Source organism: Brachionichthys hirsutus, chromosome 10 (genome assembly GCF_040956055.1).
Source record: "Brachionichthys hirsutus isolate HB-005 chromosome 10, CSIRO-AGI_Bhir_v1, whole genome shotgun sequence".
Classification (NCBI taxonomy): domain Eukaryota; kingdom Metazoa; phylum Chordata; class Actinopteri; order Lophiiformes; family Brachionichthyidae; genus Brachionichthys; species Brachionichthys hirsutus.
The window spans coordinates 1548997-1569302 of NC_090906.1; the positions used below are offsets into that span (position 1 = coordinate 1548997).

Here is a 20306-nt window from a genome sequence, read left to right on the forward strand (position 1 = left end):
CTCTGAGTGCTTTTCTAGTTGAATATGTATTCTGTTGTTTTAAGTGTTTTAATAACATCCGTTCGTGTTCCGCTTCACACCCATTGGTGGGATCTGTCTCTGGGTAAAAGCATGTGGTTTCCGTAGTGTAGTGGTTATCACGTTCGCCCAACACGCGAAAGGTCCCTGGTTCGAAACCGGGTGGGAACATTATATTTAATAATAAGCCGGTTCGATGCGAAGAAAGAATGTGATGTGTGTAGCGTGAGTGTAGAAATGTGTATGCGTGAGTTTGTTGAATGTAGAGAGCTTCAGGGGTATTTTGAGAGGATGAGGGGGATGATTGACAGATGCTGGAGAGGTGGAGATGGAGTGGAAGGGGGAGAACATCAATCTGTTAAACCTGGTCTTGAGCCATGCAAGGTATGCGGTAAAATTCAGGAGGAATCTGGCCCACTACGACAATAATGTAACGGACGTCTGGAGGTTATTCAGGAACATGGTGAGGAGGACAATAACGACACTACACAAGAACATTGATCACGAAGACTTTCTGCAGGGGTTTATTGAGGGGAGCACTTTGGTTCAAATGCACGGTGAAGCACTGAAATTTAATTTTGACTGACTTACTGGTGTTCGGTTTTATTGATTTGTTTTGATTTGGTGGGAGGCCAAGTGTCTGTCCACCATTATGTTTCCTGAGTTTATGTGTTTATGATTTGGTGAGAGGCCTCGTGCCTACTCACCCTTATGTTTTGCTATGTTTATGGTTTTATGATTTCGGTGCCGGTTTGGAGCACGCATGAGTACGCATGTATGGACTGCTGACACAAGCTTTTATCACTGTATATATTGTAAAATTGTAAATAATATGACATTTTTGATAATAAAAGATAAAAAAAAAAGCGCGTCTGACTCCAGATCAGAAGGTTGCGTGTTCAAATCACGTCGAGGCCAAGAGTTCTTGGAGTTTCACTTTGTGATCCTGGTAAAGGAATGTTTTTATTTTACGTTGAATCATGATGTAATTTATAATATATTATTAATAGGTGATAAGTTGTGATTTGTTACGTTGAATGTGTGACAAATACAAATACGCCATGAATATAATTTATTCTCACTCCGCTAATCTGATATTCGGTCCTTTTAAATAACATGTTCAATAATACACGAATTGAAAGGTACATTTCAACGTGTTTGTTCGTTCCTCGTGACAGTAATGACGTCAGAGGCGTTCACTGCCACAGGAAGCCCCGTCATCATCTCTGTGTTTGCTTCGATCGGAATAACTTTGGTTTGTTACGAAGTGATCAGTGCTGTCTGTCTGCAGCAGTACTAAATATCTGGACCACATTATCAATGACCAGGTAGGTGACGATGACGATGATGATGATGATGATGATATGTAACACCCTTCATGCTCAGCTGAGACTCTCGTCTTACAGGTTTATATGTCGTCTGAATGATTCAGGGATTCATCATCAGGCTGCTGACTCCGCCCATCCTGAGTGCCGTCAAGTTCCACTCAGGCATTTGGTGTCATTGGTACATGATTGTGTAATAGTACTACTGTGCTTATTTGTCTAAATGCTGTGTGTTGCTTTGATCGGACCATTGTGGCTGTAATAAAGATTTGATTGATTTTGCTGTTAACATTTAAACGAGGGGGTGTCATATGAGTAACATTATTTACTGCCATGCATTCCAGCACTATTGTTTTATTAGTCGTATTGCAGTAGAGACGTGGCTGAACTGTTGTTTCCACAGTGGAAACACACACATCCTGTGGATGTTCCACACTGCAGTGTTTTGTACTAGAACATTTAGAGTTCACAGAGTTTTCCTCGTGATATTCAGCAGAATGAAAAGTGGCTGCTGTTCCTGTGACGAGCTCCGTCTCCACACTGCAGCTTCAGCAAAGACGCAATCGGCCCCGTGAGGAGCTCGACCAATCACAGACGGGGAACCACGCAGCTAGTTTGAATGCAGCCTCTATAAATACAGTCCCTCCAGGCTGGACGGTCTTCATCCTTTCTGCTACCCGGAGAAGGAAGAATGCCTGACGCAGCGAAGTCCGCCCCCAAGAAGGGCTCCAAGAAAGCCGTCACCAAGACCGCCAGCAAGAGCGGCAAGAAGAGGAGGAAGACCAGGAAGGAGAGCTACGCCATCTACGTGTACAAGGTGCTGAAGCAGGTCCACCCGGACACCGGCATCTCCTCCAAGGCCATGGGCATCATGAACTCCTTCGTGAACGACATCTTTGAGCGCATCGCCTCTGAGGCGTCTCGTCTGGCTCACTACAACAAGCGCTCCACCATCACCTCCAGGGAGATCCAGACCGCCGTGCGTCTCCTGCTGCCCGGGGAGCTGGCCAAGCACGCCGTGTCCGAGGGCACCAAGGCCGTGACCAAGTACACCAGCTCCAAGTGAGGCCCCTGATCCACCAACCCAACGGCTCTTCTAAGAGCCACCACCTCTCTGGAGAGCTGACCTTTTGTGGATGACGTCACATCCTATGTCCTAGAACTAATAGAAAAACACGCATGAATGTCTCCCGCACATGCAGACACGTGATCTGTGTCCTCCGTGCGTGATTAAAGGTGTTCTATGTTAGCTTTAGATAATGGGATGATGCGCACCTGATGAATGAATGAATATGTTAGAGTGTTGGAGTACAAGTACAGTGACACAGTAGCATGTATTACAGTACAAATAAGTCCTTCGTACATAAATCATCCGCAATTAACAATACAAATACAAATAGAACCAATATTCATTAACTCAATTGACGCAACGTAACATTAGAAAAACAAAAATAAAATGATTTTACACCGCCGATGCAAACTCACAATTAATCTAAAATACATTTTGGAGCTTTCGGACTAAGTTCAGGGATCAATAGGTTTTCCACAAAACCATCTGCTTGATGTTATTGTCGGATTGTTTTCTGTCTTTAAAAACTGTCATTCAATTTAAATGTGAAAAGGTGTTTTCTCGTGTTTTTGTTCCACTGGTGGGCTGTGGGAGCTCTGTCTATACATTTTAATCTGCGTAATTTCTGCGCGTCTCAACTGTGAGGAGAGAAATGGATCCGCCTCTGTTCTCTAACACGTCCGCAGCGGACATATAAACGTCTGTGAAAAAGCGAGACTCTCCGTTCGGAGTGAAACGTCTGATTTGGAAACATGAGCGGAAGAGGAAAGGGTGGCAAAGGACTCGGTAAAGGAGGAGCCAAGCGGCACCGGAAAGTTCTCCGTGATAACATCCAGGGAATCACCAAACCGGCCATCCGCCGTCTGGCTCGCCGCGGCGGCGTGAAGCGCATCTCCGGCCTGATCTACGAGGAGACCCGCGGTGTGCTGAAGGTGTTCCTGGAGAACGTGATCCGTGATGCCGTCACGTACACCGAGCACGCCAAGAGGAAGACGGTCACCGCCATGGACGTGGTGTACGCGCTGAAGAGGCAGGGCCGCACCCTGTACGGCTTCGGAGGGTAAACTCTGGACTTAAACTAAAACCAACGGCTCTTTTAAGAGCCACACATTTGACTCGAGGAGCAACATTCTGATACTTCACGGTTCTGTTATTAACCTTCCTTTATTTGTGATTGCAATGTGCTGAGTTTGGGGTTTTCATTTGTTAGTTACAATTATCAAAATTAAAAGGAAAAAACATCTGAAATATCAGTCTGTGTAACTTTCCTAATGGCATTACTAAAATAAACTCACTAAATTCTAATTATATGACCAGCATGTGTGTGTGTGTGTGTAAATACTGGATAATATACAGAGTACTTGATAAACCAAACATCCTTAACACAGAAATTTGTAATATTGTTATATCAGACCATGGTCCAGTGGAAATTTGGATTTATCTGAACTTAAGACCTAAACATTTCAGAGTAATTTTAGATGTAATAAAGCAAAAAAAAGAAAAATAAATCAGGAACTTCTGAAGAATTACTGGGCCCCAGAAAGCCCAAAGACAGCAGCCAGTAAGTGAGCTTCAATCATCGGGCAACGTTGGACAGACGTCCTGATAAATGTGCATCAAAATGCTTTCATCATTTAAACAGAGAATAGCAATTTAAAAAACAAGAAGAGCAAAATACAAAGAGAAGTCCAGTTGATTCTTCTTTTTTTGTTCTTCTTTATTTACCTGAGATAGAATCACATTCAAACATCCATCCATAGACAAATACTTTATTAATCCGGAGGGAGATTCTATGTCACCCATTGCTCTTAACATATACAGAATATACATACATTCAGGTCAGTAGAAAGTATTCAATATGTCATATACGGTATATGAAACACACGTCATATATACACACACAGCTACCGTACAACTGACGTATAACACAAAAACACAAGATGGCGTAAACCAGTTTGTCAAATACACCACAACTTCTAACATGCTGCTAATGCATCACATATCCAACATATCAAACACAACTTACATAATATACAAATGAATATGAAAATATAATAGATTTTTAAGATAAATACACAACTTAACAGATATACACAATAACTAACATTAATATGCAACCTAAAAACGCTACAAACTTACATCATATACAACCACTAACAGATACACTGACCAATACACAATTAACATATTTACACAACAACACATTAACACACATCAAATATAACATAAAACACCATTATTTGCAATCGTGTAATACTGATGTAATCATTATTTAGAATGATGGAACTAAACACCTAAACATCCACACATATATTTTTTCTGGACCTCCTGTTAGTTCTTAGCTTGTGAGAGGTTGCTATGGCTTCAAACCTTTGTCTGAGTACAATCGTTCAGAAAGCCTCAGCGCTTTATCTGCCGGTATTAGTACCCACTAGTACCAGTACATGGAAGTGGAAAGCGAGGCCTCGAACGCACCACAAGGACAGCACCCCACCGATGTGTGCAACAAAACAAGCAGAGCAGCAACTAAGCAGCTCATGTGGTGTAAATGTTCACGTCCAGTGAGTCAGATCCAATACAAGTATATTTAACCTATGAATAATATCTATGGGGAAAAATGATTAACAGAATGATTATCATTTGGGGGATAAAACCAGCTGAAATCCAGCTCTTCAGCAGAGGTGGGTGGCTCTTAAAAGAGCCTTTGTGTTGGACTGGGACCCGGGGCTTCACTTCTTGGCCCTCTCGGCCTTCTTGGGCAGCAGGACGGCCTGGATGTTGGGCAGCACCCCTCCCTGAGCGATGGTCACCCCGCCCAGCAGCTTGTTCAGCTCCTCGTCGTTGCGGACGGCCAGCTGCAGGTGACGGGGGATGATTCTGGTCTTCTTGTTGTCCCGGGCAGCGTTTCCAGCCAGCTCCAGGATCTCCGCGGTCAGGTACTCCAGCACCGCCGCCAGGTAGACCGGAGCTCCGGCACCGACGCGGTGCGCGTAGTTCCCTTTGCGCAGCAGCCGGTGGACGCGGCCGACCGGGAACTGGAGCCCGGCACGGGAGGAGCGAGTCTTCGCCTTAGCTCTGGCTTTACCGCCGGTTTTACCGCGTCCGCTCATGTCGAAGTTTCTATCTAGAGGCTAAACTCAGATATGTGACCAAAAGCGGCCGCGACTTTCACTTAAATACACGCGAGCGCGCGGCTGTCCGTGCCAGGCCAATCAGAAAGAGACTGATGGAAGATGGCCTGACGTCGCAGCTTTCTGTCCAATGAGCTCCCGAGCTGCGGGCGGTGTGTCTCCGGCACTGGGCGGTGCTGAGCTCCATGGAGCCCGACCAATCAGTGGACGGTATTCTGAAAAAGCGTCATCCTTCCTCAGCCGGTCCGGCCAGGCAAACCAGACTGTTGGAGAGTTCAGCTCGAATCCTTGACTACACACTCCTCAATTTAGATAAAAGAGCAGATATATTTTATCTTAAAGAGATCGAAGTTCATAAAGACCTGTATATATGTGCAAGCACCCGACTAGCTAAAGAACGTTTATAATAATATTTATAAAATTAATGCGTTGGTCTTATTTAGCGCTTTTCTGGACACTCAAAGATGCTTTACATTGTGCATTATTCATTCACTCGATACTTGGTGGTGGTGAAGCTACTATTGTAGCCACAGCTGCCCTGGGGCAGAATGACATGAGCGAGGCTGCCATCGGCCCTCCTGAGTCTGACCACCACCGACATTCACTCGCTCACTACATTCACACACATTTAGACATGAAATGTATATTTCAGTGAGCACCAGAACATCTACTCGCAGACTGCAGCTTCTTCCCTTCGACTGTTAGACTCATGAACAATCAATAATTCTGAATCGGACTCATGAACATTTTACTACCGGTAACTTGCACTGTTCTGTTTGCACTGCGTGATTATATTAGCTTTACTGCTGCTAATACGCATCTGTGTATCCACTCCTTATGCTGCTGCTTTTGTGATGTGTCTGTACTTATGTTTTTAGTATTTAGTCATTACTGTTACATGTAGCACGACTTCACAGAGAAACATTCCTAGTCTGTGAACCCTCATTGACAATGGCAATAAACACCTTCTGATTCTGAAATAAATAAACAAAATAATTTGTTTTGTTATTCAAGTATATAAATTCTGGTTTAGTTTGTGATCCTGATAAAGGAACATCTTTATTTTACACTGAATCGTGATATAATTTATAATATATTATTAATAGGTGATAAGTTGTGATTTTTTACGTTGCATGTGTGACAAATACGCCAAAATTCATCCGTATCATTATCTCTTACAACGAACACAAGAACAGCCCACCAGTGGAACAAAAACACGAGACAACACCTTTTCACATTTAAATTGAATGACAGTTTTTAAAGACAGAAAATAATCCGACAATAACATCAAACAGATGTTTTTGTGGAAAACCTATTGATCCCTGAACTTAGTCTGAAGGCTCCAAAATGTATTTTAGATTAATTTGTGAGTTTGCATCGGCGGTGTAAAACCATTATTTTTGTTTTTCTAATGTTACGTTGCATCAATTGAGTTACTGAATATTGGTTTTATTTTTATTTGTATTGTTAATTGCAGATGATTTATGTACGAAGGACTTTCAACGGAAACAAGACCGCAAGGGCTTTTTAGAAATGCTCCTCTTAGACAGGATGTTTGACTTATTTGTACTGTAATACATGCTACTGTACTTGTACTCTTAACATTCTATCTAATATATTCATTCATTAATCAGGTGCACATCATCCCATTATTTAAAGCTAACATAGAACACCTTTAATCACGCACGGAGGACACAGATCACGTGTCTGCATGTGCGGGAGACATTCATGCGCGTTTTTCTATTAGTTCTCGGACATAGGATGTGACGTCATCCACAAAAGATCAGCTCTCCAGAGAGGTGGTGGCTCTTAGAAGAGCCGTTGGGTTGGTGGATCAGGGGCCTCACTTGGAGCTGGTGTACTTGGTCACGGCCTTGGTGCCCTCGGACACGGCGTGCTTGGCCAGCTCCCCGGGCAGCAGGAGACGCACGGCGGTCTGGATCTCCCTGGAGGTGATGGTGGAGCGCTTGTTGTAGTGAGCCAGACGAGACGCCTCAGAGGCGATGCGCTCAAAGATGTCGTTCACGAAGGAGTTCATGATGCCCATGGCCTTGGAGGAGATGCCGGTGTCCGGGTGGACCTGCTTCAGCACCTTGTACACGTAGATGGCGTAGCTCTCCTTCCTGGTCTTCCTCCTCTTCTTGCCGCTCTTGCTGGCGGTCTTGGTGACGGCTTTCTTGGAGCCCTTCTTGGGGGCGGACTTCGCTGCGTCAGGCATTCTTCCTTCTCCGGGTAGCAGAAAGGATGAAGACCGTCCAGCCTGGAGGGACTGTATTTATAGAGGCTGCATTCAAACTAGCTGCGTGGTTCCCCGTCTGTGATTGGTCGAGCTCCTCACGGGGCCTCCACACTGAAGCTGCAGTGTGGAGACGGAGCTCGTCACAGGAACAGCAGCCACTTTTCATTCTGCTGAATATCACGAGGAAAACTCTGTGAACTCTAAATGTTCTAGTACAAAACACTGCAGTGTGGAACATCCACAGGATGTGTGTGTTTCCACTGTGGAAACAACAGTTCAGCCACGTCTCTACTGCAATACGACTAATAAAACAATAGTGCTGGAATGCATGGCAGTAAATAATGTTACTCATATGACACCCCCTCGTTTAAATATTAACAGCAAAATCAATCAAATCTTTATTACAGACACAATGGTCCGATCAAAGCAACACACAGCATTTAGACAAATAAGCACAGTAGTACTATTACACAATCATGTACCAATGACACCAAATGCCTGAGTGGAACTTGATGGCACTCAGGATGGGCGGAGTCAGCAGCCTGATGATGAATCCCTGAATCATTCAGACGACATATAAACCTGTAAGACGAGAGTCTCAGCTGAGCATGAAGGGTGTTACATATCATCATCATCATCATCATCGTCATCGTCACCTACCTGGTCATTGATAATGTGGTCCAGATATTTAGTACTGCTGCAGACAGACAGCACTGATCACTTCGTAACAAACCGAAGTTATTCCGATCGAAGCAAACACAGAGATGATGACGGGGCTTCCTGTGGCAGTGAACGCCTCTGACGTCATTACTGTCACGAGGAACGAACAAACACGTTGAAATGTACCTTTCAATTCGTGTATTATTGAACATGTTATTTAAAAGGACCGAATATCAGATTAGCGGAGTGAGAATAAATTATATTCATGGCGTATTTGTATTTGTCACACATTCAACGTAACAAATCACAACTTATCACCGATTAATAATATATTATAAATTACATCATGATTCAACGTAAAATAAAAACATTCCTTTACCAGGATCACAAAGTGAAACTCCAAGAACTCTTGGCCTCGACGTGATTTGAACACGCAACCTTCTGATCTGGAGTCAGACGCGCTTTTTTTAAAATCTTTTATTATCAAAAATGTCATATTATTTACAATTTTACAATATATACAGTGATAAAAACGGGTGGCAGCAGTCCATACATGCGTACTCATGCGTGCTCCAAACCGGCACCGAAATCATAAAACCATAAACATAGCAAAACATAAGGGTGAGTAGGCACGAGGCCTCTCACCAAATCATAAACACATAAACTCAGGAAACATAATGGTGGACAGACACTTGGCCTCCCACCAAATCAAAACAAATCAATAAAACCGAACATCAGTAAGTCAGTCAAAATTAAATTTCAGTGCTTCACCGTGCATTTGAACCAAAGTGCTCCCCTCAATAAACCCCTGCAGAAAGTCTTCGTGATCAATGTTTTTGTGTAGTGTCGTTATTGTCCTCCTCACCATGTTCCTGAATAACCTCCAGACGTCCGTTACATTATTGTCGTAGTGGGCCAGATTCCTCCTGAATTTCACAGCACACCTTGCATGGCTCAAGACCAGGTTTAACAGATTGATGTTCTCCCCCTTTTTCTTTCCGGTCACTCCAAACAGCCACAACGCCTTCCACTCCATCTCCACCACATACCATCCTCTCCAGCATCTGTCAATCATCTCCCTCATCCTCTCAAAATACCCCTGAAGCTCTCTACATTCAACAAACTCATGCATACACATTTCTACACACATCACATTCTTTCTTCACATTGAACCGGCTTATTATTAAATATAATGTTTCCACCCGGTTTCGAACCAGGGACCTTTCGCGTGTTGGGCGAACGTGATAACCACTACACTACGGAAACCACATGCTTTTACCCAGAGACAGATCCCACCAATGGGTGTGAAGCGGAACACGAACGGATGTTATTAAAACACTTAAAACAACAGAATACATATTCAACTAGAAAAGCACTCAGAGAGCACAGACCTCCACCAAGCAGCTCGTTCCCCTCCTGATTGGATCTACACCGTCCACATGGTGATCTGGATCGTCACCAAAAGGTTCTAGATTGTTCTTGGTATCTTTATACACCAACCATGAAAAGTGAAAGTGATTCAGAGTTTATGCGTATTTTTAACAGATTTTTCAATACGTAAATTGAGTATTTTTTTTCTGACGCCATTCTGGATTTGACCCAGATAAAATTTGGGGCTGAGATAGAGGCCCCCACCCTACTTGACTGTGTCAAATTCCATAAACATTGGTAAATAATCAACCGAGATATTGAATGAACACATTTTGATTTGACTGCAATGTTACCTAAAACGTGAAACTGATCCAGAATCCCAGATCTCTTCTGCATCATCACCAACATTCTCCAAAATGTTCCTGGTGACATTCCCAACATATCCTGAATACTATTTAAACACAATTTAAACAACTTAGAACAATTTATTAAGAAGTATGAACGGAAAAGGTTGTAGCTGTTTGGACAGAATGTGCAGAATTCAGTCCTCGGTCCAAGGTTTTCAGTCGGGGTCAGGAAGAACCTGGTTGATTTGGAGAAAAGGAAGGAGGAGGTCTGGAAAATATTTCAAAGTGATACTAAGAGAAATAAATATGGTGCAAGAATATTTGAACGAAGATGAGTTTGTGTTTAATTTCATTGAGGGAAGCACATTTGTTAAATACAGAAAAGAAAGCTGGCAGTAGGATAGTGCTGAGACACTGGAAGACAGGAAATGACGTCACTTTTATTGAATGCCGTGGAGAAATAACTAAGATTACAAATTATGAACTAATTTTCAAATAGAATAAACTCCAGATATATATTTGAAAGGGAAACTGTGGACACAGCTGTGACGTCATGTCAGCTGCTACAACAGCAGCTGACCACTAGGTGTCAGGAGAACATCAGCTCTCAGACCAGAACCTTTGCTGTTTCTTTACATAAAGGTTAACAGAACCGTGAAGTATCAGAATGTTGCTCCTCGAGTCAAATGAGTGGCTCTTAAAAGAGCCGTTGGTTTTAGTTTAAGTAGAGCTTATCCTCCGAAGCCGTACAGGGTGCGGCCCTGCCTCTTCAGCGCGTACACCACGTCCATGGCGGTGACCGTCTTCCTCTTGGCGTGCTCGGTGTACGTGACGGCATCACGGATCACGTTCTCCAGGAACACCTTCAGCACACCGCGGGTCTCCTCGTAGATCAGCCCGGAGATGCGCTTCACGCCGCCGCGGCGAGCCAGACGACGGATGGCCGGTTTGGTGATTCCCTGGATGTTATCACGGAGAACTTTCCGGTGCCGCTTGGCTCCTCCTTTACCGAGTCCTTTGCCGCCTTTTCCTCTTCCGCTCATGTTGACGGTGCTCGAGATCAGAATGAGCTGGTCGATGTTTGCTCAGATATATATGGACCATTTGCGGACGTGATAGAGAACATGGGCGGGGCTAACGTTCTCCTCCACTTCATTGGAGCAGAAACAGCGCAGAGATTCAACGTAAAATAAAAACGTTCCTTTATCAGGATCACAAACTAAATGAGAACTCTTGATTTGAACACGCAACCTTCTGATCTGGAGTCAGACGCGCTGCCGCTGCGCCACGAGGTCAATGTCCCGGAAATGAAATGGTGTTTATCTTTTTTGTGGAAAATGTATCCACTATATTGTATATTAGTATTCAACTGTGTCACCATCATATGCACATTCACTCAAAAACTGTGACAGATACGACACCTCCAAATGTAAATAGTTTGGATGAGACGTTTTTCTGAAATGACTATAAAAATGTGTTTCCGCCCGGTTTCGAACCGGGGGCCTTTCGCGTGTTAGGCGAACGTGATAACCACTACACTACGGAAACTGGTGCAGGACAAGAAACATGTAAATAGACAAAGTCAGACTTTGACTTCCGGCAAACCAGTGAAGGAATAAGTAATTCATAATGTAAAGTGTTTTCGTTGTTTCCGTAGTGTAGTGGTTATCACGTTCGCCTCACACGCGAAAGGTCCCCGGTTCGAAACCGGGCGGAAACATGCGCGTCATTTTTAGTGGTTGAGATGATGATGACATTTCAAATTAGCGATTTAAATGTAACTGTATCTCTATTTTCTATTCTAATTTACCGGTTCACAGCAGTCGATGCTGCCGAATTCAATCCGGGATCAAGGCGACATTTAATCCCACTTCTTTAGAGGAGGGTCACGCCTTGCTAGCGGCGTTAACCTTCAGACACGCCCCACAACGATTTACCGGTTCACGGCAGGTTCTCAGAGCACCGGTTTCGACGCTTGAATTCACGGAGGCCGAAACAGAAACGTTAACATTTGGTTTCACAAAATGTTTCCGCCCGGTCTCGAACCGGGGACCTTTCGCGTGTTAGGCGAACGTGATAACCACTACACTACGGAAACCACAGCAAGGAGTTAAAAATAACAGTTTATAATAAAAATACATTGATTTTTCGTGCTTTTCCAGACACTCGAAGACACTTTACATTGTGAATTATTTATTCCTTCACTGGAATTTTTTGTGGAAAAATGATTGATGCTCACTGAAATTAAAGGTATTATTTAAGGTTATTCAGGTATTTTATATCCCATTTTTAACATTTTAATGCCTGCACACGTGCAGGAAGTGAATTAACAACGCCACCTTAAACTGCGTATCCTTCCGCCATTGTTTCACTCCGCGCTTCGACCCACCGTCAAATGAGCGAGGCCGGAAACGCCCCATGAGAACCGTGGAGACTCAACTGATCTCGTGCCTGTCCTGACACTTGTCTTTTCTCATCACGGAAAAGAGCTCAAAAGTCAAGATTCGGGGGAGGCCAGAGGCCGGAGGAGCAGCTGCTCGATGCCCGGCCGGCTCCTCTTCACGGCGGAGCTCTCAGAGCCGCGGTCCTCGTCGCGTTGCGTTCAGGGAGCCTCCGAACCGCACCAGCGCAGCGTCTCCCAGCGGCTTCACTCACCTGTTTATCCACTAACAACAGTTTGAGACGCAGTGAAGCTCATTTGGGATCGGTATTCCAGAAGGCTGCGTGTTTGTTCACCGACCGACCGGATAGACAGCCGACGGTTCTTGATCACTTCGTAACAAACCGAAGTTATTCTGATCGAAGCAAACACACAGAGATGATGACGGGGCTTCCTGTGGCAGTGAACGCCTCTGACGTCATTACTGTCACGAGGAATGAACAAACACGTTGAAATGTGCCTTTGAATTCGTGTATTATTGAACATGTTATTTAAAAGGACCGAATATCAGTTTAGCGGAGTGAGAATAAATTGTATTCATTAATTAAAGTTGTCTGAACAATTAAAGAGGCATCACCTATTAATTATATTATAAATTATATTATGATTAAGCTCAGACCAAGGCTTATAAAAACACTAACCCTAATTTGCAATCTATTGAGTTGTCTTTGCACCTCTATGACGTGAAACGGTGCTGTGGACAGATTGGACAGATTGGACACCTGCAATATGTTGATTCGCACCACAGAGTTTAAATACGGTCTTGAGTAAATATAGATGAAACTGTGTGCGTTAACATCGTTTTAATTTTCTAAAGAGACAAACGTGTTATTTGTGTAATTGCGGTGAGTGACATTATTGTATCCGAGGTGACGGAGCGTTAATGTCGTCACTTGTCCAAATAAAATCCAGGATAGAACATTATTTTAAAACAATTCATAATGATCGATGTTCAAGATAATCCACTACATTGTTTATTAATACTTTACATAAAATGTAACTGTGTCTCCGTTCACATGTATTTAGTATTTACTGTGCCTCCAGCCTTTACGAATAAACAAAGAACTCAGTCGCTAAAAAAGACATTATCATTATTTTACAAAAAATATGGCTTATAAAAAATAACTGTGACAGATACTACACCTCCAAATTTACATTGTTTAGGTGAGACGTTTTTCTAAAATGATAAGAAAAGTCTGTTTCCGCCCGGTCTCGAACCGGGGACCTTTCGCGTGTTAGGCGAACGTGATAACCACTACACTACGGAAACCACAGCGAGCAGCTAAAAATAACAGTTTATAATAAAAATACATTGGTTTTTCGTGCTTTTCCAGACACTCGAAGACACTTTAGACTTCCTTTGGACAAAGGAAATACTGAAAAACCTTAGAGTGACGTGGAACATGAACGAATGCTAAAACACTTAAAACAACAGAATCCACATCTGGATCATCATCAAACGGTTCTAGATTGTTCTTGTTATCTTTATACACCATCCATGAAAAGTAAAAGTAAATGTGTATTTTTAACAGATTTTTCAATACGTAAATAGCGTATTTTTTCCTGACGTCATTCTGGATTCGATCCAGATAAAATTTGGGGGTGAGATAGAGGCCCCCACCCTACATGACTGTGTCAAATTCCATAAACATCAGTCAATAATCAACCGAGATATTGAGGAACAAATTTTGAAACTCAATTGACTGCAACGTCACCTACAATTTCAAAGTGATCCAGAATCCCGGATCTCTTCGGCATCATCACCAACATTCTCCAAAATGTTCCTGGTGACATTCCCAACATATCCTGAATATTATTTAAACACAATTTAAACACCTTAGAACAACTTATTACGAAGTATGAATGGAAAAGGTTGTAGCTGTTTGGACAGAATGTGCAGAATTCAGTCCTCGGTCCAAGGTCTTCAGTCGGGGTCAGGAAGAACCTGGTTGATTTGGAGAAAAGGAAGGAGGAGGTCTGGAAAATATTTCAAAGTGATACTAAGAGAAATACACATGGTGCAAGAATATTTGAACGAAGATGAGTTTGTGTTTAATTTCATTGAGGGAAGCACATTTGTTAAATACAGAAAAGAAAGCTGGCAGTAGGATAGTGCTGAGACACTGGAAGACAGGAAATGACATCACTTTTAATGAATGGTGTGGAGAAATAACTAAGATTACAAATTATGAACAACTAATTTTTAAATTGAAAATAAAGTAGAGGTATTTCAGAAAATATGGGGGCTTTACTTACCGTAGATATATTAAATGTATAATTGAGTTAAGTATCTCTCTCTTGATCATTGGATTCAATATTTTCCTTGACTTTGATGATGGTAACTTTTATTTATATATCTGATAAGGGGAGATGTGTGAATATTGTGGCCTTATTTACTGTAAGAAAGCGATATGGAATTTATAATGACGTAATGTATTGATTTTGTTGATGACATTGCTTTCCCTGTGACTTGTATGTATATATACATGTTATAATTGTTTTTATATATTTTAGTCAATATATCAATATACTTTTTATATTGCTTTAATTATATATATCTGACATCCTGAGTGGTATTATTGTCATTAAAATTAATTTTAAAAAAGTTCAAGAAAAAATGTTTAACTGTAGAATTATATTTTTTGATAAAAGGGGGGAAAACAAATCATGATCATCTCAGACAAATGCCCCCGGTTCAAAACCAGGCGGGAACATCTTTAATTGTATTGTTGAATTATTCAGCAGTCTGACATAATTCAAATTTTCCGCCAATGACTCCGCCCACTCCCGCTTCCTGGTCTCCCTTCCTGCCGAGGAGCAGCAGAGCGTCAGTGGGCGTGTCAGCAGCGCTCCCTGCATCGGTTGCAGGCGCCGCCCCCCGAGCGAGGCCACCGGCTGCAATGTCACAGTAGATTCCCGTGCGACCGGGAGCAGGCAGCTCTTTAACGGATACGTGGGTGGCTCTTAAAAGAGCCTTTGTGTTGAGGTGATCTGTCCTCACTTCTTCCTCTGAGTCGCCTTCTTGGCTGCGGGTTTTTTAACACTCCTGACCGGCTTCCTGGCCTTCGCAGCCACAGGCCGTTTGGCCACCTGCGGACTCTTGGCTTTAGCGGCCCCCCCGCCTCTCTTGGGGGTCCCAGCGGTTTTCTTAATGCTCTTCCTCTTAACCTTCTTGTCCGCCACGGCCTTCTTAACAGGCTTCTTCTTGGGCGACTGCCTCTTCTTGACGGCTGTCTTGGGCTTTTTAGCCGGGGAGAGTTTCGCGCTGGACTTCTTGGCTTTAGCAGGTGATCTGGCTTTAGCCGGCTTCTTCACGACCACCTTGGCCTTCTGTTCGACCTTCTTGTTCAGCTTGAAGGAACCAGACGCCCCGCTCCCTTTGGTCTGGACCAGCTTGCCGTCAGTCACCAGGCGCCTGATGGCCACGTTGATGCGCGCCTTGTTCTTGTCCACGTTGTAGCCTTCGGCGGAAAGGTACTTCTTGATGGCGGCTCCTGACGTGCCGGTCCGCTCGTTGGACTCCATCAGGGCTTTCAGGATGAGGCTGTTGACGCCCGGACCGGCGCTCCTCGCCGCTTTGCTCTTCTTCTTCGCCGCTGCCGTCTTGGCCTGGCTGGCCGCTGGAGCCTGGGCCGGAGCTGCTTCCACCTCTGCCATCGTCTCGCAAAAAGTCACTTCTCCTAATCGGATGTCAATCACAGTTCAATCGATGATCGTCTGAAGCACCGACGCAGGAGGCTGGACTTAAACACAGCATGAGAACCGTAGAGACTCAACTCGGCTCGCGGCTCCTCGGTGAGACGTGAATGTCGTCTCACTTGTGTTTTCTCCTCGCAGACAAAAGCTCAAAAGTAAATCTTAGAGCCGCACATCGGACTTTTATTGATCGTGATCGATAGCAGACTATTTCCTCTACATGGCGGCGGCATTCAGAGCTCCCACACTCTCCTCCTTTTTCTCAGAAAGCCCCGAAACGTGGCCGATTCACCGACGTGCCGAGCGCCCGTCGGCGGCTTTTCCTTCTTATTTACCTGCTAAAATGCTTTAAAATGCACGAAAGCATCGCCAAAAGCAGCTTCCCCAAAGTCCAGCAAGTTTGTTTCGAGATGTAACGTGAAGGCAGCCAATAATCAATGATTATTGCGTTAAAAAGTGAAGTTATTCGAGTCGCTCCAAACACACTGATGACGCCCCGACCTCTCGTTGCTCGTCTCCTTCGTTACAGTTCACGATTACATTTACTATAAAATATATTTTACTCGTTGTTCTTCTAACGAAGAAATATACCCCAGACAAATCAATTAAATCGATAAACGTGTCTGCTGTCGTTATTTTCTACTATCACAGAGGAACGAGAGGGTTTGTGCTGCGGCTGCTGCAGGGCTGTGATGAAATACTTTGATCAGATTTATAAAACCTGATCCGTCAGAAATGATCTCTCGATTACTTTGATCATATTTTAAAGATATTCAAAATGTCTTGACGGCAGTTTGATTTTTCGGTGTGTATTAAAGAACACGTCTAAACAGGATCAAAAAACAAATCTGGACTTCCTGGGGAAGGAACACAGAACGGTTTGATAAATAACGTTAGATAAAAGCTCTGACATGTTAAGTGATTGGATTCATCTAAAGTTGTAAATGGAACATTAGTGATCTGTGTTTCATGTTAGTCTTTGATGATCATCCAATAATTACTCTGAAGAGACTCAACAGACTCTCCACTCGACCTGCATCCTCATTCCAGTCAGGCCACTGAGAAATAAAGTAAAATGTCGAGAGTAAAGTTATAATATCACAAAATGTCCTCCAGATGTAGAGGATCAATGACATAAATTAACAGACTTGGGGGACCTGCTCTGAGTACGTGGACGCACCTCATTCCACATTTTCATGTGTAGTATTTAAACTCAATTATAAGTAATAACCCCCCCGCCGCCAAATGCCCAAGAGGCCTTTTGCATGTAGGTTTGTAAACAAAGTGAAAAGGACTAAGAATAAATAAATAAATCATAATTTCACAGATTCTGTGACTTGACTGCATTTTATTTACATATTACAATGAGATTCACAACAAGGACATGTCAGTGTTGGGTGACCACATTTTAAAATACATGTTATTTTGCATCAATTGAGTAATTTAATAGTAGTTTTATTGGTATCGTTAAATGTCGATGATTTATGTACTAAGGACTTTCAACGGAAACAAGACCGCAAGGGCTTTTTAGAAATGCTCCTCTTAGACAGGATGTTTGACTGTACTTGTACTGTAATACATGCCACTGTGTAACTGTACTTGTACTGTAATACATGCTACTGTTTGACTGTACTTGTACCCTAACACTTTAATAAACATATTCATCCAAGACAAAAAAAAAAATCAGGATGCTGTGAGACTACCAAAAATAGAATACTGGTAATACTAAAAGAATGAATAAAGTAAACATCACATGCTCAGTTCTAATCCCCCCAGAGTGAAACTGAACTCCAGGTCATGAGATGTTCTTCCGGTATTCGTGGGGGGGGGGGGCGTTACATGACCGTCATTGCGGTGTGATCTGAGTGGCAGAATTTATAAACGGGTATTTTTAACGTAAAATCCTGAATTATCACCAGGATTTTTTTTTTTTTTTTTTTTAAACGTGCGTCTCCCCCACGGACTAACAAAGTTCTCCCTCCACCCATCCTGGTATGAACCCGGAACGAAGCTCTTCAGCAGAGGTGGGTGGCTCTTAAAAGAGCCTTTGTGTTGGACTGGGACCCGGGGCTTCACTTCTTGGCCCTCTCGGTCTTCTTGGGCAGCAGGACGGCCTGGATGTTGGGCAGCACCCCTCCCTGAGCGATGGTCACCCCGCCCAGCAGCTTGTTCAGCTCCTCGTCGTTGCGGACGGCCAGCTGCAGGTGACGGGGGATGATTCTGGTCTTCTTGTTGTCCCGGGCAGCGTTCCCAGCCAGCTCCAGGATCTCCGCGGTCAGGTACTCCAGCACCGCCGCTAGGTAGACCGGAGCCCCGGCACCGACGCGGTGTGCGTAGTTCCCTTTGCGCAGCAGCCGGTGGACGCGGCCGACCGGGAACTGGAGCCCGGCACGGGAGGAGCGAGTCCTCGCCTTGGCTTTGGCCTTCGCACCAGACAATCCTTTACCACGTCCGGACATTTTTCATTCGTTGGCTTGTTTATGAGTTGACAGCGCAGTGTGCACCTCGGACTTATATCTACAAACTGAACGCTCGTTCATTGGCTACACGAAGCGCGACAAGTGTGCGCCAATCAGAAAAGAGCAGGTCTGTGCGTCATTCAGAATGCGCCGCCTCCGCTGTGTTGGACTTTCAGAGCAAAATGTTTTTTCTTGTTTCAAATTAAAAGTAGCCTGAAGACGCAAAAGTTAAAACGTGACAACGAACAAGACAATGCATTCACCGCACAATTATGGAGGACCAAAACTGCCACAATTAAAAATAAATATAAATGGGACATAAATAAAACACAGTTAATATAAATACAAAAATATAAAACAGGATGCAAACATTTAAAATATATGTGGAAATAAATACGAAAATAAATATATAAATACAATTAAATATCGATAAATAAATAAAAGCCCTCTGCTCTTATGTTTTATTTTTTTTCATGTGACAGACGAAAAATGCAGCAAAATTCAATTCAATTCATTTTTATTCAAATCGGTCAGGACGGTCTTAAGTGCGTCTTGGGTTTAACTGTTTTTATTTATTTATTCATGTATATATATTTTTGATTTTCGGTTTTTCCCCCATTTATGTTAATTTTTAATTGTGGAGTATTTTGTGGCTCCGCGTCTCCTGTCGGTGCTGCTGCTGGAGGAAATATGCGGCTGCATGTTTCTCCGGGAAGCAGAAGATTTTGACGTCTGATGCAGTTTGTTTTGTGAGCACACGGTGGCAGCAGTGAATAACGTCACGGTTCGCTATAGGCACGCTCTTTATGTTTGTTCACTCATCTGAGTGAAGGCTGTTTTGAGTTCTAAGAATTGGAGGTGTGATTTGGGTCATCAGATCCTAATTAGGTAAATAAATGTCATTTTGAAATATTGGTAAAAAGTTTTTCATTCACGTGTTTTGGTGCAAGTTTTACTCTGTACAGTCTTTTTAGTGATAATGGTATGACTGATACTATTTGGTGTAAATGTAGCAGCTTTCATTATTAATTTAAAGTGACATTTAAAAACATCCCAGTCTGTAATAATAATAAAAATAAAATAAAGATTGGTCGAGTAGTTGGTCGAATGGCTGTTTGGTCAGCACAATTCCAATTAATTAAACACGGAAACACGAAAGCCGTTCCATTTTGGTTCGGGGCCAGAAAAAAGATCCGGTCCAGGATCCACGTCGTTTGCCCCTAAATGACAGCTGGAATCATTTCTTTGAAACTTTGTGGTTGTGATGGGGTGCGGGCTAGTCAGCCTCGGGTGGGGGTATGAGCTCCATTCACAAGTTAAACCTGTCGCAGTGCTGCATCCCAGGTGGATGCTACATGCTAAGCTAGCACGTAGCTACACTTGTTGTAGCTTAAGCAGGACTCTTTTCTTGCATGCAGGCTGTGTCAAGGTGAGCAGCAACAGAAAGCAAGGCAATAAAAGGCTTTCTGTTTACGACCCGCCGCCATCATCAAACTTTCCATAAAGTGGAGTTTTATGGCGGGTCCCAGGTTAATGGTTTACCTGCAGACA

General features: G+C 43.3%; 5 protein-coding genes and 6 non-coding genes across 12 annotated transcripts; 4 read left to right on the top strand and 7 right to left on the bottom strand.

Annotated features, from left to right (window-relative positions):
- The first annotated feature begins 116 nt into the window (after positions 1-116).
- Positions 117-189, top strand: trnav-aac (transfer RNA valine (anticodon AAC)). The gene has a single exon. It is a non-coding gene; the product is annotated as a tRNA-Val (tRNA).
- A 1836-nt stretch (positions 190-2025) lies between these two features.
- On the top strand, positions 2026-2532 carry LOC137899948 (histone H2B 1/2-like). Its single transcript, XM_068743980.1, has one exon. It carries the CDS (start codon positions 2035-2037, stop codon positions 2407-2409), a length of 375 nt encoding a protein of 124 aa, XP_068600081.1. The 5' UTR covers positions 2026-2034; the 3' UTR covers positions 2410-2532.
- Positions 2533-3013: 481 nt separating this feature from the next.
- LOC137899949 (histone H4) lies at positions 3014-3701 on the top strand. The gene has a single exon (XM_068743981.1). It carries the CDS (start codon positions 3165-3167, stop codon positions 3474-3476), a length of 312 nt encoding a protein of 103 aa, XP_068600082.1. The 5' UTR covers positions 3014-3164; the 3' UTR covers positions 3477-3701.
- Positions 3702-5097: 1396 nt separating this feature from the next.
- Positions 5098-18770, bottom strand: LOC137900576 (histone H2A-like). 2 transcript variants are annotated; one of them, XM_068744684.1, is made up of 3 exons: positions 18373-18770; positions 10728-10742; positions 5098-5532 (listed from the first exon to the last, which is right to left on the bottom strand). In XM_068744684.1, exons 1-3 carry the CDS (start codon positions 18753-18755, stop codon positions 5142-5144), a joined length of 789 nt encoding a protein of 262 aa, XP_068600785.1. In that variant the 5' UTR covers positions 18756-18770; the 3' UTR covers positions 5098-5141. The 2 variants fall into 2 exon arrangements, with proteins under 2 accessions (XP_068600785.1, XP_068600786.1); XM_068744685.1 differs by lacking the exons at positions 5098-5532; positions 10728-10742 and adding an exon at positions 14523-15906 and having other exon boundaries at positions 18381-18770.
- On the bottom strand, positions 6590-7770 carry LOC137900075 (histone H2B 1/2-like). Its single transcript, XM_068744124.1, has one exon. The coding sequence runs from the start codon at positions 7759-7761 to the stop codon at positions 7387-7389; it is 375 nt and encodes a 124-aa protein (XP_068600225.1). The 5' UTR covers positions 7762-7770; the 3' UTR covers positions 6590-7386.
- On the bottom strand, positions 9636-9708 carry trnav-aac (transfer RNA valine (anticodon AAC)). Its single transcript has one exon. It is a non-coding gene; the product is annotated as a tRNA-Val (tRNA).
- LOC137900577 (histone H4) lies at positions 10499-11209 on the bottom strand. Its single transcript, XM_068744686.1, has one exon. The coding sequence runs from the start codon at positions 11201-11203 to the stop codon at positions 10892-10894; it is 312 nt and encodes a 103-aa protein (XP_068600787.1). The 5' UTR covers positions 11204-11209; the 3' UTR covers positions 10499-10891.
- trnav-aac (transfer RNA valine (anticodon AAC)) lies at positions 11636-11708 on the bottom strand. Its single transcript has one exon. It is a non-coding gene; the product is annotated as a tRNA-Val (tRNA).
- On the top strand, positions 11808-11880 carry trnav-cac (transfer RNA valine (anticodon CAC)). The gene has a single exon. It is a non-coding gene; the product is annotated as a tRNA-Val (tRNA).
- trnav-aac (transfer RNA valine (anticodon AAC)) lies at positions 12186-12258 on the bottom strand. The gene has a single exon. It is a non-coding gene; the product is annotated as a tRNA-Val (tRNA).
- trnav-aac (transfer RNA valine (anticodon AAC)) lies at positions 13798-13870 on the bottom strand. Its single transcript has one exon. It is a non-coding gene; the product is annotated as a tRNA-Val (tRNA).
- Positions 18771-20306: the final 1536 nt, after the last annotated feature.

Bases quoted from the DNA above. Each gene is read 5' to 3' on its own strand.
- LOC137899948 (XM_068743980.1), top strand. From the start codon at position 2,035: ATGCCTGACGCAGCGAAGTCCGCCCCCAAGAAGGGCTCCAAGAAAGCC.
- LOC137899949 (XM_068743981.1), top strand. From the start codon at position 3,165: ATGAGCGGAAGAGGAAAGGGTGGCAAAGGACTCGGTAAAGGAGGAGCC.
- LOC137900075 (XM_068744124.1), bottom strand. From the start codon at position 7,761: ATGCCTGACGCAGCGAAGTCCGCCCCCAAGAAGGGCTCCAAGAAAGCC.
- LOC137900577 (XM_068744686.1), bottom strand. From the start codon at position 11,203: ATGAGCGGAAGAGGAAAAGGCGGCAAAGGACTCGGTAAAGGAGGAGCC.
- LOC137900576 (XM_068744684.1), bottom strand. From the start codon at position 18,755: ATGTCCGGACGTGGTAAAGGATTGTCTGGTGCGAAGGCCAAAGCCAAG.